The sequence below is a fragment of the Alligator mississippiensis genome, chromosome 5 (assembly GCF_030867095.1).
Source record: "Alligator mississippiensis isolate rAllMis1 chromosome 5, rAllMis1, whole genome shotgun sequence".
In the NCBI taxonomy this organism is placed as follows: domain Eukaryota; kingdom Metazoa; phylum Chordata; order Crocodylia; family Alligatoridae; genus Alligator; species Alligator mississippiensis.
Genome location: NC_081828.1, coordinates 74,776,817 through 74,793,710, shown reverse-complemented (window position 1 = coordinate 74,793,710; position 16,894 = coordinate 74,776,817). Strand labels below are relative to the sequence as shown.

Below are 16,894 nucleotides of genomic sequence, written 5' to 3'. Positions count from 1 at the left end.
ACTGTCCCCTGTTGCCTCTACAGAGCTGGACACCAGAAACACTGGTTCTCCTCCATCAGTTCAGCCCAGGGACCAGCTCTCTGGGGAAGGTGCCTTTCCTCCTCATTTGGCACCTCTCAGAGGTAGCATAGAGAGGGGTGCCCCCTTGCTCCCACCCCTCCAAGCATAAGCCATAGTTGACAGGGCCTGATGGGCACCCTGTTTAAGAGCCATTGAACAAGATGGGCCACTGGGCTGGCTCTTGTACAGATGGGGTTAGGGAGCTCCTCGGGAGGGGTGCATGGGGGCTGGAGAGGGTCTGGCCAAGAAGGGCTTTCCAGGAACCCAGCTAGCGGGTTTCAAAGGATCCGGGAGCCCCCAGGACTGGAGAGGGCTCTGGGCCTGGGTGCAAGAGTCATGTGAGGATGCAGTAGGTGGGCTGGAAAGGACGTGAAGGGGCATATGCGGGGAGGAAGGGGTGTATAGGAGGGGGGATGAAAGGGCTCTGAGGACACAATGGGTGGGGCCATAGGGCTGTGCGGAGGCAGCCTGGGAGGATGGAGGGGTGAGAGGGAAGTGTGTGAGGATTGAGAGGCTGTGTGGTTTGGGGAGGGGGGGAGTGTAAAGCACTTAAGGGGAAGTGTGGGGGTGCAGAAGGCCCATCAGGAGGTGGCATGAAGGGTGTACAGGGGGACTATGAAAGGGAAGGGTTTAGGGGCTATGAGGGAGTGCCGTACAGAGGTATAGAGGGGCTAGGAATAGACTTTGTGTATTTGGTAGTGACACTGAAATTAATTTACATCTGCATGTGGGCAGGAGTGATGGCAGAGGTCAGGAAACGAGTGACGCCAGATGTGCTTAGGGCAGGATGGTGCGATCACTCACGCCCGAGTGAACTCGGGTGTTGACACTGAGGAAATGCACATGTATGAGGGACTTGTATGTTCACATGTGCCTGCCTGTGCATTAGGGGCAATGCACTGTGCTAGGAGATCGAATGAGGCTGGCTTTGTGTATGCAGGGACAGTGTATGCAAGCCTGGGATGTGGGTGTGTTCCTGGCGTGTGTGTGTGTTCTTCCACATACATGTGCTGGGAGGGCATTGCGTGGTGTGCTGGTGTCTTCATGTCTGAGGGACAGACCTCCCTACCCTGATTCACCTCACACAGAGGTGCTAGGTGGGCAGGGTGTGGGGTCAGTCCCCCATTCCATGCTAGACACCTCACCATGTCCCCTGGGCACTCATTAGGGGCAGACACTCCAAGAGATAGGGCCCCTGGCTTGGAAGACCTCTACCCAGCCACCTACCAAAGAGGTCTTTGTTTATGCCAGGTACAGCTTTTCAACATCCTGCATATAGGGTCTGCCAGGGGTTGGAGCTCCAAACTTGGACTAGGTCCCACAGGGCTCCCCTCCCCACCTCAACATGGTCTAGGGGGTAGGCCTTAGCAAGGCAGCTCCACTCTTTCACGCCCTTGGTGTCCCACTAAGCCTCTGGAGAGCCTTCGCAGGGGAGCTGGGCTCGCCTTCTCTCTGTCCCTGGAGCAGGTGGGTGTCCCTTGGAGCCCCCCTGGAGACCCTCTCTGGGAGAGCTATAGACCCCCTCCCTGTGGGGGCCTGGCTGGAAGGTCCCTTTCACCTTGGGTTGAATTCAACCCTCCCAAACCCTTAGCAAAGACCTCGAGAGCTTGCCACCTGGCCTGAGGAACAGACTCCTCAGGCACTGGGGAGTCTTGTTTTGCAGTTCTTTTTTTTAATAGAAGAAACAAACAAACAAAAAACCAAGAAACCCACACAAAAGTCGTGTATTATATTTTTGGAGCAGAGACTGTTCTGACCAGTCTGTCACACTTGCTAATGGTAAAGCCATAGGGATCCTGCCACTGAGTCTGGCTTGTGTGGCTTCGTGCCCTCTCCAGGTGATGCTAGCTCGTCTCCAGGTTTGCTAGCACCCGGCAAATTTCTGTGTGTACTGGGAAGGGCCCAGGTCCTGGCATCACAGCCCATGCCTGGACAGGTGCCTCTGCTGGCTGGCCACCCTGATCAAGGGTGTCTTGTGCCCAGGCCTTGCCCTTATCAAGTGGAGTGAGGCACATGTCCTATGCCCCTCTTGGTTTCCAGAATGTGGGGGTTCCTTTGCATGGATTTGCACATAAACCTGGGGTTTTCCTTGAATTGTTCACACCCTCAAAGCAGCCCTTGGTCCTCAGTAGTTATTTGTTCCTCAGTACTGCTTTTTCACCTGGCCTACATTATTAGCTGTTCTTTATTACCCACAATCCTACTTTTTGCATCTAACTTCACTGAGCCTCTTCAGTCTCTGCCCTATGCCTTTTCCAATCAGATGTTGGTTCTTTCCTCGTACTCGTTTCTTATTCCCTGCTACCTATCACCACTCACTGAATGTTAGCACAGTTAGTCATTGGTCATTACTAGCTGTTCACCAATCCTTGCTTCTTGCTTTTCACTTTCTGCCGTTCACTTTTCTTTATGTACCACTGACAGTGCCTTTGTTCATCTGTTTTTGATTGGTGCATGCCATGGGCAGATTGACAGTTGGAGTGAGGAAGGTGTGGCAGCATGTTACAGTGAGCTCTGTGAGCTCACCAGCACTTCATTGCATCTCCTGCCAGAGCTCTGCATGGGGTATGAGCTCTCTCAGCTCACTAGCCTATCAGCACAGGCTCTGACTACAGCTCTTGCTCTGGGAAATGTGAGACTCCTCCCTAGCTTGTTCCTGGGGCCTTACAGCTGAGGACAAGTGAAACTCGGGGGCATCTAAGCCCCAAGCCTCTGGGCTTGGGCCTGCACATAGGATGCCTGCCAAAGGGTTTGGAAACATCTGAAGCTCCAGGTCAGGTGGAGGAAGTTTGCTGATAGTAGGGCCACTTATGGTTCTTGAGTCATGGATTTGGAATTGATTTGACTGATTTGGATTGGAACCTGAAAAACTTTCTTAAAAAAAAAAAAATAAAAAAATTGGTGAGCTCCACCACTCTTTACCCTCCCTTTCTCCCACCACTGAATTTAGTAGCAGGGAAAAAGAAGGGATGAGGGAAGAGGGGAACATGTGGCCATGGCACTCACTCCTGGACTCTGGAGCTGTGTGAAAGCAGAGGCTATAGCTGGCCAGCCAGTGAGCTCAGAGCTCACAGCTGGCAGAAGCTGCACTGACATGCTAGTGAGCTCAGAGAGCTTGCTGAGCCTGTGACACACAGTGGAAGGAGGGGTGTAACTGCACTGCCACATTCTCCCTGGATCCGGCACTGGAAGTGTTGATGAACCAACCATGATTTGTCACTCACTATTTTTCTTTCACCAGTTGCAATCCATTCAGTCCTTACCATTAATTATAGGCCATTTGCTAATAATTTCTTGCTATGATGAACCAACCACTGCTCAGTATTCACTACTCACTAATAATTATCTGTCACTTCTTAAAAGGAATTTCTATAATCTATACAGTCTCTATTACTACTCAGTATAATGAATGACCCAATCACTCTTTGTAATCCAATCCTATTTATTCACACATCACAATTCATTATTCTGTACTTACCATTACTGGTAATTGTTTGTCACTTTCTACTCATCAGGAACCAATTAGGAATCTCCAGTCACCATCCACCATTAATTAGGTGGCAACTTCCACTCATTTTTACCTATTACAGTTTATTCCACTCACCAAACCTAAAGCATCATTCACTACCCACTGTTCTTTCCTATCATATTTCTATCCTGTGGTCACTACAATTCCCTGTTCCCTACTCCTAGTCCCCACCCTTTCCTTACTTGACTCACTGGGTGTATCTATACAAGACGCTAACTGTGCTGTAGCCTAATAACACTGTGCAGTAGCCTTCCAGGCAGAAACTGCGCTAATATGCTACTGCACAGTAGTAGTAGGCTACTGCACAGTAAGCATCACTAAAAACTGGTGCACCAGCACTACCGTGCAGTAGTGCAAGTTACTGAGCATTGATTTAGTACTTGGGGTTAACCAAGTACTAAACTTAATGTGCTGTAACTACGGCGCATTAATAAACGTGTAGACATGCCTAGTGGTCTTTATAACTGCCCACCATGGCTTCATCACTCTTGGCTGTTTCAGTTGTCTATCCAAGATTGCAGTGGTATTAGGTTTGGCCTGAGACTCCATTTGCTTTGCTGGACAGGCTGTTGGATGCCATTCCTGGGTGATAATTTTCACTCTCCAACAATCACTGATGGCCATGGGCTGTGGTCTCAGGAGCCTGTCAGGTCTTCTTGTGACTTTGCCATTGTCTGCCCTTTAGGGACTTTTGTTCCTCATTCCCCATTCATTGCATGTGATTCACTATTCACTGCTCATTGTTTGCTGATGTTTGCACTCTATAGCACATTATTTAAGTTACCCCTGGTGTCTTGTCATTTACAAGTTATTAACACCCTTTCACCAGTCAGTGTATATGGCTTGTTCACAAGTCACTCACCCCCATAGACCAGTCACTAGCTCCTGTTCACCAGTCAGTAGCACCTACCTGTTCATGGCTTGCTGTTCATTCACAGCAAATTACCACTCAACTGCTCTTTGCTTTCCTCTATCCCTTCTCTTCCTTTGACAAGCCCAGTGCAGTTGCTGCATCTAAATCAGGAAGGCACATAAGGGCCTTCCTGCCTGGCAGGGAGCCAGCATGATCCACATGAGAGCTTACCCCAGGCCACAGCATGCAGACCATTCTTCATGAGCAAGCCCTTGGGTTCAGACAAATCCACACTAGGGAAGGAGTTTGCTAAATCCCAGGGAGGTAAATTCTTAGCAACAATGTTCCAAACATGTCCAGCAGTAAAAGGCCCCAGGGACCAAATGGTTTAGCTGATACACACTTGCACTCCACTGCATGCTTCCCTGGTATGACAGAAAAGAGCTCACACCCCCCTGCAGTATGGTGCTCTTTGCTGAGCCCCCTGTTCCACTCCCCATTCTAAGGTATCACCCAACCTTCCCACCCCATTCCACACCCCATGGCATAAGTCCCCTGTCCCTTTTCCTGCAGCACAGCACCCTCTACTAACCTACCTGGTGCTTCCTGAAACCCTTGCCTGGTCCCACAACACCTCCTCCCTGTAGCTGGGGCATCAGGATTGTTCATACCCACTGGGGACCAGGCTCTTTTTTGCATCTTCCAAAGGTGCTTGCTGGGCACAGTTGCCTAGACCTTCGACTTCCCTTCAGGGCCTGTGGAAAAGCAAGGGTCAGGATGGAGACACAGGCCCATCTTGCCCAGCCCCTGGTCTCCATGAGTGGGCAGCCCCTGCAGCCTAAGCAAAAGGGACTAGGGTGTCCCCAGTGGGCAGTGTTGAGGGGATCCCTTCTCATCCCTCACCCCTGATGTTGGATGACTTATCATTTCCTCCCCTTTCCTGCATCGGCTCACGTGCCTTATGGTTAGGGCCGTCCCTGGGGGGAAGGCAGGGGTGGTAAATCAGGGTGACCAACCTGGGTCGTGCGTTTTGGGGGGCCCTGCGCAGTGCCATACAGGCCCTGCCGCCTTCTGCAGGTGGTTGCCACCTCCCTCCCCTCTGCTGCCGCTGGCTTCTGTGGGCGGTTGCCATCCCCCTTCCTGCCCCACTGGTGATGCTGCCACTGGCTACTGCGGGCAGTTACCACCCCGACCCTCCGGCCCCACACAGGCTGATATGCCCTGGACTCCGCACACCACTAGGGACAGCTCTGCTTATGGCCACCCTCAGTGGCCCCCTGCCTCATCTAGACAGGGCAAAGCAGAGTCTGGAAATGCCCTGCTCCCCCTGAGGCAGCTCCCAGAAGCCATTGGGAAGGCAGGGTCAGCTGTGGGCAGGAGGACAATTCCTATGCTAGACAAGCAGAGGACAGTGCCCCACTACACAAACGCACGCATATGAACACTCAGGCATGCACATAAACGGATTTGCATGCATAGGCTGAATTAGGCTCATGTAGGGTAGTGTCCACACAAGTACGTGTGTGTAAATGCAAACACACGAACGTGCATGCAATTTAAATCTACCAGTATGGGGTAGTGTTCATACGCACACTCTCATGCACATGCACACAAACCCAAGAATCTAGCCAGTATAGGGCAGTTTCCACAAACAAGCACATAGACATGTACATAATCTGAATCTAGCCAGTCTGGACCAGCATCTGCACACACACACACACACACACACACACACACACACACACACACACACACACAATAGTAGGGGGGAGTGCCACACACACACTACCAGGGGGTAGTTTGGATCAGCATCTGCACACACACACACAACCAGGGGTACTGCCACACAAACCAGCAAGGGGTGGTGCCACACTGGCACTCAATCTTCCTCCCCAAGTCCAGACTGTATGGAACAGGGTGCCACTGACCCCTCAGCTCCTCCATGTACTCTGTGCTGCTATGAAAACATTCACGCTGCCAGCCCTGCACTGCACAGAGATTTGCCGGTGTCAGAAACAATTCAGGTAAATCCACACGAACTGACACGCAGAAAAAATCACACCACAAAGCAAGTGTGGGAGAGGAGCACAGAGCAGGCCAGGCGAAGGGCACCAAGCTTGACCCACAGGACAGGGACACACAGCGTGTCTGAACAAGTACTAGAGGCTGTTCTGCAAGTCCCTGGAATTGCTGTAACCCTGTTTTTTGAATAAACTGATGTTTCCTGCTACTGGCCTCCGTATTCATTGACAGTGGCACTGAGATACAGACCCATCTGGGGTGGGGCATGTCTGAGGCTGGTGACACAATAGTGTGCGAGTGGAAGCACGGGCTGAAGCTGGCCCACCTGGGATGCACATAGCCTGGGCACAGGCTCCAATCCCTAAGGTCATAGGGTTGCCAACTCTGAAGCTATTCCATTTTTTTTTCCCCAACATGATATCAGTAATTGTACTGCTCAAACCATTAACAATATCAATTTCCCCGATTGCTTTCAATAGTCACTGGGAAATCTATGCCGATTTTGGTAGACTCCTGGCCAAGCTGGGAGGGTTGGCAACCCTATAAGGTCACAGGAATCAGCAAAACGCCCACCCTGTGGGCTTACAGCTGGAAGGAAACAATGTAAACCCTGACCTCACTCTCCCCTGCTGTGAGTGTGGGTGCCCCCCATCCTCAGCCCTGCTCTTTGGGTATCTTTCCCAGACCCTGGGCTCCAGCCCTGCCCCCTCAGGCCTTCGTGCCTGGCCCCGTGGGATGCACAGACAGGAAGGGGTGACATCCCCCAAATCAACTCGCCCCCACAGCTGGGGCACCCCAGGGAACAGCCTGAGGACAGGAAAGCTCATAGCTCACACCCCGCGGGGCACCAGTGCCAGGGGCGGGGCCGGGCTAACCCTAAGGTTCCCGCCTCCCCTCCCCCTTGCACTGACACTCCAGTTCCCGAGCCCGCAACTACAGCAATGAGGGGGGGGAGCGCTCCGAATCCTCATCCCTGAATGGCTGCCCAGCCTGTCCATTCTCATGCGTGAAGGAAGTACCTCCCCGCCCCCTCTCCCCTTTCCGCCCCCAAGGGCCTATTCCCCGCCCCTGTGTGGAAACGGCCCTCAATGGGAGCCCCCCCCCGGACTCGTCCGTTCCTATTGGCTCGCCCACCTGGCGATCGAGCATTTCAAACCTCCGCCCCGCCCCCTGCCTGCAACCGTTGGGGTAAACAGCTTTCCCCCCACCTTCCCTTCCGCTCTTCTCGCCTCCCTCCTCCCCTTCAACCGCCGCCTCGCGAGGTTCGTATTCAAATCCCTCCAATCGGCCCGCTGGCTCCGCCCCCCGTCTCACTCTCTATTGGCTTTCGCCCGTCGCGGACGTTTGTTGTCAACGTCCTCTCGGGGACAGGGGGTGGGAGGGGGCGACCCACTCCGTTCCACCAGGCTTGATTGGGCGGCCGGGATTCGGAGGGGGCGTGGCCGGCCGGGGCCAAAGGCTATAAAGTCCTTTGCTGGGCAATCGCCAGCCTCAGTGCAGAGGGTGGGAGACGGCTGGAGAGCTGCCAGAAGGGGCGGCCTTGTCCGGGGAGGGTGGGCCGGACGAGGTGGAGGACAGGGGGCAGCCCAGCCCAGTGTGGGGGAGGGCGTTAGTGGGATTGGGGGGGCTTGGTGGGCACAGGTGGGGAGGGGGGGGCCTGGGAGGAGACCCTGCCTCTCCCCACCCAGTGCACAGGGGACTCTGTACGGTGCTGGGCTGCCCCTGTGCACTTTGGGGGGGCCTGTCAGTCTAGGGGGGTGAGGGACCCCCGGTCTCTGCCAACTTCCAGCCAGACCCACCACCATGGTGAGTGGCTCTCGATCCCTTTCTCTCTACATCTCCTTAGTGCCCACCCACCAGGTTACAGGGTGGCCCTTGGGTGGGTGGAGCTGGTTGCACCCCCGTGTTAAGAGGGGCCTCACTTTAACCTCTTCTCGGGGTGGGCAGGTGGGTAGGCCCTATGGAGCAGGGACCTGTGTGTTGGTGGTGGTCATAGCAGCTGTAATGTGATGCTAGGCCTGGTGGCTGTTGGGGTGTGGGGGAGGAGCATGTACATTTTGGGGTGTTTGATTCCTCTTCGATATACAGACTCAGAGGATGGCCTAACAGTAACTCTGTGTGTGTGTGTGTGGGGGGGGGGGGTGCGGGGTGTTCCTGGCAGCCCTTGGTCTGCTGCTTGGTTTGGGGCGTGGGAATCTGCTGTCCTGGGCTATCGTTATTTACCAATAACAGAGCAACCCCAGCCCTTTTATATGGTTTTGGGGGTGAAAGGGGTGTTGGTGAAAGTTGAGTCCATTTAAACAAACTAAGGAAGCTTTAACAGGCCTTATCTGGAGGTGAAAGTTGACTCGGGTTTTTTGTTTTCCATCTGTGAGAATGGCTGCCTCCTTTAAAAAGCTGCTGTTCCACTGCTAGCTTGAAAGTGGCTATAGAGTGGGTTGGCTGCTTGTTTTGGTTCTTTTTTTTCTTGTTTTGTGAAGCTTAGAAAAACCACAGGGGCCAGTTTTTTCCTCTGCTGGGCCCAACTTTGCTGCAGTCTAAGTGGGGGATTCTGCTCAAATGTCTCAAATCCCTGTAAAAATGAGGTCGTGGGTAGTGCAGTAATCTGTGAGTCCAGGCGGGGGTCAGGTCCCCTGCAAGAGAGACTCTAGCAAGTAGCTGGGGAAGTGTTTTTCCTTCCAAGGCCTTGCCTAGCTCCTACAGTTGCTGTTTTATTATCTTTTTTTTGGTGCAGTTTTTTCCTTTTGGATGTTCCAAAAAAAAAATGATTGGAGATGTCCAGTTTTTCAGAGGTGAATCGGAGACCCAGAAGGTGGCCCCCTTAGTCCAGTGCCTGGGCTAGTAGATTTTTTACACTGCTCTTGCAAACTTTAGGAGGTTGGTTTGTGGCACATGTACATGAAACTCCTTTTTTCACTCTTGGTGGGCACATGGCAAGTTAGCGAGCGTCTGAAAGGCTGTCAGATCAGCATGCAGCGGGGCTTTCAGTGGCCAGGTCCATGCCTGTAATGCCTGATTTTATTAATATTTTACTCTCATGGCATGTTTGCTTCTAGATGCAGCTGCAAACAAAAGCTGGGTTTTAAGATTTGAGGTGCTTCCAAGAGGCCTGAATTATTAAAATCTACATGGCCTTTAAAGCTCAGGCATCTGGAAATGGCCAGCTGCAGCTGAAGCATCATGGCCTAATTTCTTCCAGGTCTTAGGCCTCTGTTGTGGGGACAAGCACCTAGAGTGCGTGTATTTTTATGGTTGAAAAAGGCAGGAAAGTGGGAGATATTCATCCCCTCTGTATGGTGCTGACTTCCAGCTCCTTCCTGTTGGGGAAGGGACCAGTGGTTGAGCCCCAGGCCAGGCCCTTCCCCTTATGGGCCTAGTGGTAGAGAAAAGGGAATGGAGTGCAGCCGGAGCTCTTTAAGAGATCTCCTGATGCTCCAAGTGGCCCCTAGCTCTACTGCAGTCTTTTCTTGCCTTCTGGCATTTTCACAGGTCACCTGGGTTGGGGAACAAGGGGGTTTTGGAAGGGGAGGTTGTGGGGGAGGGGGGGAGGTTGGCAGGCTGTCACCACAGGAGTGTGTCAGTACTCAGGCCTGTGGTGGATGAACAGCAGCTGCTGGCCGAAACTTCTCTGCTGAGGCTTTGTTGGCTTTGCCGGAATCTCCTGTTTGATGTGGGAAGGGGGCTTCTGACTTGCCTTCTTCTCCCAAATGCTTTTTCAGAGGCTGGGGGATAGCTGAACTCTCCCTCCTCAAAGAGGACAGGCTGGGCTGTTTCTCTCACAGACCTGATCCAACAGATTAGGATTTGGGAGTCCTTGGAGTCTGAATCCTGGCTTAGTTGTAAAGAGGGGGTGGAATTTGGGGGTACAAGGTAGGTAAGGGAAGATGTGGAGGGAGAATGGGGGGGGTACTGGGGCTTCTTCCACCTGATGCTTGCTAGGGTCCATAGCCATAGGTCCTTTTCCTCTACCCCCTCCCTGAGTTATGACTGAGATGTGAGGGAGCTAGGTTGCTGGGGCAGGCCTGTAGCTGTGTGGGGCTGTCCAAGTGAGACTGCCTGATGGCAGGGCTCTGGTCCCATTTTCAACCCCCCGTCCCCCTCCATTCTGAACCATTCTGCACTGTTGAGTTCCCCTTCCCTGATCTGGAGCCTTGTCAGGGCCCCAGTTTTCAGCTGAGACTTTAGGGGAGTGTCAGATGTAAGGCAGACCGTTTGCTGAGATCAGTTGAGGCTTCCTGAGCCTGGGGAGCTTGCAGGAGACTGCTACCTGCAGCTTCCTTCCAGAAATAACTTGGGTGCCTTGGCATCAGGCAGGTGGGGGGATGTCCTCCTGTCCTCACTCACCAGTGTTCTCAGCTGCCACTATCTCATGGACTTGGCAGCAGTTAGTCTGGCATCTTGCTGGTTTTCTCCGTTGTGTTGTCCCAGTCCAGCTTGGGGGTTGACCAGTGTCATCTGCAGTGGGGGAGGGGTGGCTGTGGTTTTGATCAAGGTGATCAGAATCATTGAGCCTGATGTGTACCAATTACACTCCAAGGGACCTGGGATTTGCAAGAACAGCAGGTCTGGTGGGGAGTGGGGTGGGGAGGGAGGATTGGTGTAATCCCTTGCAGAGGTGCTGGATCCCAAATAGATGCCTGTGCATCCTCCACCTGGAAATCTCCAGGAAGGGAGGCTTCCCCAGGCTCTTGCTCCAGTGTCTGGACAACTTAGAACTAGGAAAGCATTCTACTGCAGTTGATTTCTACCCCTCCACCTCCTCCGGGCCACACAGCCAAGAGCTTCAGTCTTGCTTCATGGTACTTAGGCACTTGCCACTCTCAGGATGGATATGGGGCTTGGCCCTGTGCTTGCATGGACTCTGATCAATTGCTATACAATTGGCCTGGTTTCCCAGGCAGTTGGTGATATGGATCTCTGCTCCTTACAGCAGGTGCTGACTCTGGGATCTTGGCCTGACTGGCAGCACACATGGGCATAGCAGGGAGCTGGAGGGCATGGGGAACATGGTCCTTTACCAGTAAATGCCCACAGATGAGCAGCCCTGTGCATGCCAAGTGTGTAGAGATGGACACATCCTGTTTAGGGACTCTGTGCTGGGCATCTTGGGCATGTGGGATGGCAAGGGTGTCCAAGAATGGCTTGGGACACTTCAAGAGAGGGGCATAAGTTTTATAGTTGTCCTAGTGCAAGGTCACTGAGTACAGTCTCTGATGTACCTCCCCTGTTTGTTTTCACCCTTGTAGAACTCAAATGTGGAAAACCTGCCGCCCCATGTCATCCGCCTGGTCTATAAAGAGGTTTCCACGCTGACATCAGACCCACCTGAGGGCATCAAGGTCTTTCCCAATGAGGAGGACATCACAGATGTCCAGGTCACCATCGAAGGGCCTGGTGAGGCTCCAGGGGGAGGAGCGGTATACTGCCTGCAGGTTGTGGGGAGGGGCTGCCTTTCATCTTGGCTAGGAATCCCCTCTACTTACCATAGGGAGGAGTCAGGAGGGACTCTTCCCAGGGAGGAGGACGCCACAGGCAGCATCCAGCCCTGGCTTGTATTGGGCTTGACCCTATGCCTGACCTGATACGCACATGGGGGTGTGGGATGCTGTCATGTGGGGTGCCTTGCTGCCAACCTGATTCCTTGTGGGGGGAGGGGGAGCAAGACTGTACAAGGGATGAGGGCATCATGAGACGAGATACTCTAATTTCAATAGGAGATGCAGTTCTTCACTAGTAGCACTGTACTAAGGGGGGGGTCCCTGTATAACCAGCCCCTGATGTGCCCCACCACAGAGGCAGCTCTTAGTGCTGGGTGAGATTTCCTTCATCCTGTCAAGCCTGTATGAGGAACAGCAGGGGCCTGTTTTCATCCACACCCTCACCTCCCCCAACCCATGGGGTTGTTCCTGAATCCTTTATACGTGAGGTGCCACTGCTGCCATCCATCCCAGGGAACCCTGTCCTTGGGTGTAGCACCCCTGATGCTGAGTCCTGGCCCTTGAACCACAGGGTTCTGGGATGTAAAGACCCCCAGGGGTTTGTGGGGGAGAGAGCTGCGAATTCGCTGTGCAACGCTCTAGACCTCACCCCTTCCCCTTTCTCGTGGCAGAGGGGACCCCATATGCTGGCGGTGTGTTCCGCATGAAGCTGATCCTGGGGAAGGACTTCCCTGCTGCACCACCCAAGGGCTACTTCCTCACCAAAATCTTCCACCCCAATGTTGGTGCCAACGGTGAGATCTGCGTTAATGTCCTCAAGAAGGACTGGAAAGCCGAGCTGGGTATCCGGCACGTACTGCTGGTGAGTGCAGGGTACCAGGGGATACTGCTGTAGGGAGCAGAGTTGGTGGGGTTGGCCTCTTGGCCTTTCAGATCGGAGGGGAGAATCTCTGTGGCCAGTAGTTTGTTCCCTGCAGCTATTAATGCAGCCTTAAGCCATTCCCAAGCTCTTATTGGTGATGGCGGCGGTTGGGGGGGGGGGTGTCATGGGAGGAAGAAATATAACCTGGTTTAGGGAGTAGTAAAGAACTTGTATGGAGTAGTTCATCCTTTGAGGAGCTTTACCACTTGCAGGTTCTGAAGGTGGTCAGTCTGTATTCAAACTACTTCTGCAGGTGGGAAATCCATGCATGAGGAAAGCAGCTGCCTCTTGGGAGGACTGGAGGAGTACTGTTCATACAGAAACCCCTTACTGGCACCAAGATGCAGCTGCTTCTGTGGTGGGGCATGGGGTTACAGAGGGACCCCTCAGCATGTGCTAAGGTGCAGCTGCCTCTTGGGTGGGGCATTTTGGGGTTTACACTGGAACCCCTTGCCAAAGTCTTACTCTGTGAGCAGCCTCATCCCGTGCCAAAGGGGAATTGAATACGTGTCTTCCCTGTCCTATCCCAGAGGTCTTCCTCCAGGCCCCACTTTTTGGGCTATAGGCGTATCCCTAACACCTCCGTGCTTGAAGGGTAGGGTCTTGGGACTGCCAGGCTGGGGCTAATGCCCAGCTCCCCACAGCTGCTTCAAGTTACCTTAAGTGGTGTTCTCAGCCTCTTCCTCAGTTTCTCCATCATAAAACAACAGCTCTTGCCCCTGGTAGGGGAAGGGATAGGCTGAGAGCTGCCTTTATGCCCTGGGGGTTGGGGGTGGACTTTGGTAAGCTGCCAGGGGGGCTCCTGATAAGAGCTAGGACTAAGAGTGGCTCCCCTCATCTCCAGAGTAAGAATTAGACATGGGCTGTATGACCAGGGTTGCAGGATTACTTGAGGGCCTTCAGAACCAGCTGGGATGGGAATAGGGGTATCCTCCCACAGGGCTGTGGCAGGTGGTTGGGAGAAGGGGATGCATCTCAGAGCTCCAAGCTTCTATCTTCCTACAGGTAAGAGTCTTGGCAGCAGTGAGGGGCTGGGCCTGGTCACCTAGGAGGGCTGCTTGAGGGGCTGATGGGACTGTGAGTGAGGTTGGTTTTCGCTGTAAGACCCCAGACTCGGGGGGGGGGTTGGCTGCAGGCTGGTCAAGTGGCATTGGGTGGGGGAGGGGACTGCTACTGGTGGGGCTGGTCATGGCTCCCTACACCTGGGCTGCTCTCTGCTCCCAATTCACGTGGAGGGTGGGATGGATCACGGGGGGTAGCCAGGGCACCTTTGTTCTGGGGCCAGAAGCTGAACATGACTTTGGCTACTGAGTAAAGACTCCTGTGATGGGGGAGTCGGGGAGGACCCACCCACATTTCCTAATGTCTAAGAGGGTGATGAGAAGTGGGTGGCTCAGGCTGAGGCAAGTCCACACACCCTTAAGTCCCCCTGTGCCCTATGGGTCCTGCAGATGCTTCTTAATCCTATGCTGTCACCAGTGCAGCTGGTCCAATGCACCCCAAAAAGTTCAGGCTGAGCAACCTCTTCTATAGGGCCAAGCTGGGAGTGAGGAAGCAAGGTCATGCTTGGATTGTTCCCCTAGGATTACAGCCCTCTATGGCAAACTCCTCTGACTGGTACCTCTGCCCAGTATCAGCTGCAAGAAGTACCTACCTGTGCGAGCTGGGCTGGGTGCAGCCCAGAGTTGCCAGCTGGTGATGCCCAGCACTACTTTCTCAGCAAGGGCCCAGCAGAACCCTGTAGAGGGAATGGACCCCCTGGCATGGAGCACTGTAGCAGAAGTTTTCAGTGATCCTCCCATCTGAGCACCCGTCTGCCCAATTCCAGTTGTTCTTTGCCTGCCTCCCCCCACCAGTCAGGGCCTTGGACCTGCCCACACCCAGGCAGTCTAAAGCAGCGTTTCTCAACCTGTGGGTCATGATCCAAAAGTGGGTCACAAGAATATATGAAAGGGCCGCAAACAAACTTTAGAAATGGATCAGCAAACTTATAAAATGGATTCTCCTTTAAAAGAGAGAAACATGGAGAACTAGGTTTTTTCTTTGCAGGCTGCCAGAGTTCCAGCCTGCAAGGGGCTGCTTAGGACCCCCCAAGCCCCCCACACACCTACTTCTTGCCCCTCACACTGGGGGGGACAGTGGGTTGGGAGTGAGGGGCACTGGGCTGGGACTGGCCATCAATGTTTACAAATGGGTCATGGTACAAAAAAGGCTGAGAACCACTGCTCTAAAGGGCCCTCACTTAGTTGCAAGTCCCTGGGACAGGAGCCAGGCAGCAAAATTGGTGAGGCCCACTGGGGGGGCTTATTAGGGGATGCAGTATAGTCTGGTTCTGAGGTACCTAACTTGTATTTGCCTGTAGTGATGGGGTGAGGGGGCATGGTCTAGATCTGGAGGTGTAGGGCACAGGAGGAGGCTGTGGGATTGGCATTCTACCCTTTGGGGCCTCAAAGTGCGTGCGGGGAGGGAGCAGAGCTGGGAGTCCAGATGCTTGCCAGCATAGGGTCCCTACCATCTGGGCCCACTTGACTTGGGCTGGGCTGGGCCTCAGCCCAGCACCTTTGTGGCAACTCGTGTATCTAATACAGGGAGGGGACAGTCTAGCCTAACCCTATGCCTACTCTCTGCAGACCATCAAGTGCTTGCTGATCCACCCCAACCCTGAGTCAGCGCTCAATGAGGAGGCAGGGCGCCTCCTGCTGGAGAACTATGATGAATATGCAGCTCGTGCCCGCCTGCTCACAGAGATCCATGCCCAAGTGTGCAGTGCCCGGCGTGACCCTGCTGACCCCTGTTCCTCTGCCAGTGCCCTGGGTGGTGCCCCCACCCCTACATCTGCGGACGGGCCCATGGCGAAGAAGCACGCTGGTGACCGTGACAAGAAGCTGGTGGCCAAGAAGAAGACGGAGAAGAAACGGGCACTGCGGCGGCTCTAGGTGCAGACACACGGACTGGGCTTGGGCAGTGGTGCAGGCAAGGGGGTCTGGCAGGCACAGAGGTCTGGCCAGCGCAAGGGGCTGTCCTTTCTCTTCCCACCTTTTTGTTACGACACTTTGCTACTGGCCCCGTCTTTTTCAGTCTAAGTTATTTAAATTATAAAAAAACAAAAAAACAAAAAACAAAAAAAAGAAAAAAGGAAAAAAAGAAAAAAATTACTCTATTAAACCACATTTTTTCTAGCCCAGGATGGATTCATTCCCAGGGCCCAATGGCCTCAGAGAGGGACACTCGAGGGGGGGGGGGAACCATGGCTGTGGTAGAAGTCACTACCTCTTCCTCTGGCTTTGGCTGGAGTTGGATTGTGCTGGGGTTGCCTAGTGTCTATAGGTGTAGGTTGTGCTGGGGTAGGGTGCAGAGCAGGAAGCTGCATCCTCCTTCTAACTGCTGAGGCCTGTCTCCTGCACAAATTGTGCCTGCTAGTGGTGTCCCTTGTACTTGGTTATAGTCAGGGCAGGGACCTGTCTGCATAAGAGGAGCTGAGATGCAAGGGAGTTGTGGGCAAGTGCATACCTTGCACCAGAAAGCAAAAACAAGTTCTGAAACCAAGGGATATATATATATATATATATATATATATATATAAATATATAAAATTCCCTTCTAGAAGTAGGTAAAGAACCCAGGCTTTCTGCACCCAGCTCCTCTGCATTATCTTACCTGACCGTATTGTTTTCAGAGCTGGGACAGAACCCAGGTGTCTTGGCTCGCAGTACCCCTGCTCTAATCCACCAGACCCTCTTTCCCTTCCAGCGCTGGAGTCCTCTATCTTTTCACCCTTCCAGTTCCAGCTGTTCCCATGTACTTCCCTATTTGTCCAGCAGGGGCTGCCCTTTGCGTGCACTTATTTGGTGTGGACCCAGCTGCTGCACTTTTCACTATCAGCCAGCAATGATGCTGGTCATTTCCCTGTCCCTGTAGGGCTGGCTGTGGGGGGCTTCAGCTTGCAAGTGAGGGGCACTGGTAGGGCAGCTGCTTGTGGGTCAAGAGTGGAGTGATCTCACCTGTGAAGTGATCTCAGACTGATCCTACAGTAGGACCAGTGGCCCTATGGGCTAATTCTCCCAGCTCTG

The 16,894-nt window shown here is 53.4% G+C and overlaps 1 protein-coding gene across 1 annotated transcript; it reads left to right on the top strand.

Moving 5' to 3' along the window:
• Positions 1–8,104: 8,104 nt before the first annotated feature.
• UBE2S (ubiquitin conjugating enzyme E2 S) lies at positions 8,105–16,003 on the top strand. The gene is made up of 4 exons (XM_006266511.3): positions 8,105–8,270; positions 11,711–11,858; positions 12,574–12,764; positions 15,455–16,003. The coding sequence occupies exons 1-4, from the start codon at positions 8,268–8,270 to the stop codon at positions 15,758–15,760; spliced, it is 648 nt and encodes a 215-aa protein (XP_006266573.1). The 5' UTR covers positions 8,105–8,267; the 3' UTR covers positions 15,761–16,003.
• The last annotated feature ends 891 nt before the right edge of the window (positions 16,004–16,894 follow it).

What these genes read in the sequence shown, in the direction of transcription:
- UBE2S (XM_006266511.3), top strand. An exon ending in GGTCACCATCGAAGGGCCTG is followed by an intron (nt 11,859 to 12,573) that starts GTGAGGCTCCAG and finishes TTCTCGTGGCAG; the next exon opens with AGGGGACCCCATATGCTGGC. An exon ending in GTATCCGGCACGTACTGCTG is followed by an intron (nt 12,765 to 15,454) that starts GTGAGTGCAGGG and finishes TACTCTCTGCAG; the next exon opens with ACCATCAAGTGCTTGCTGAT.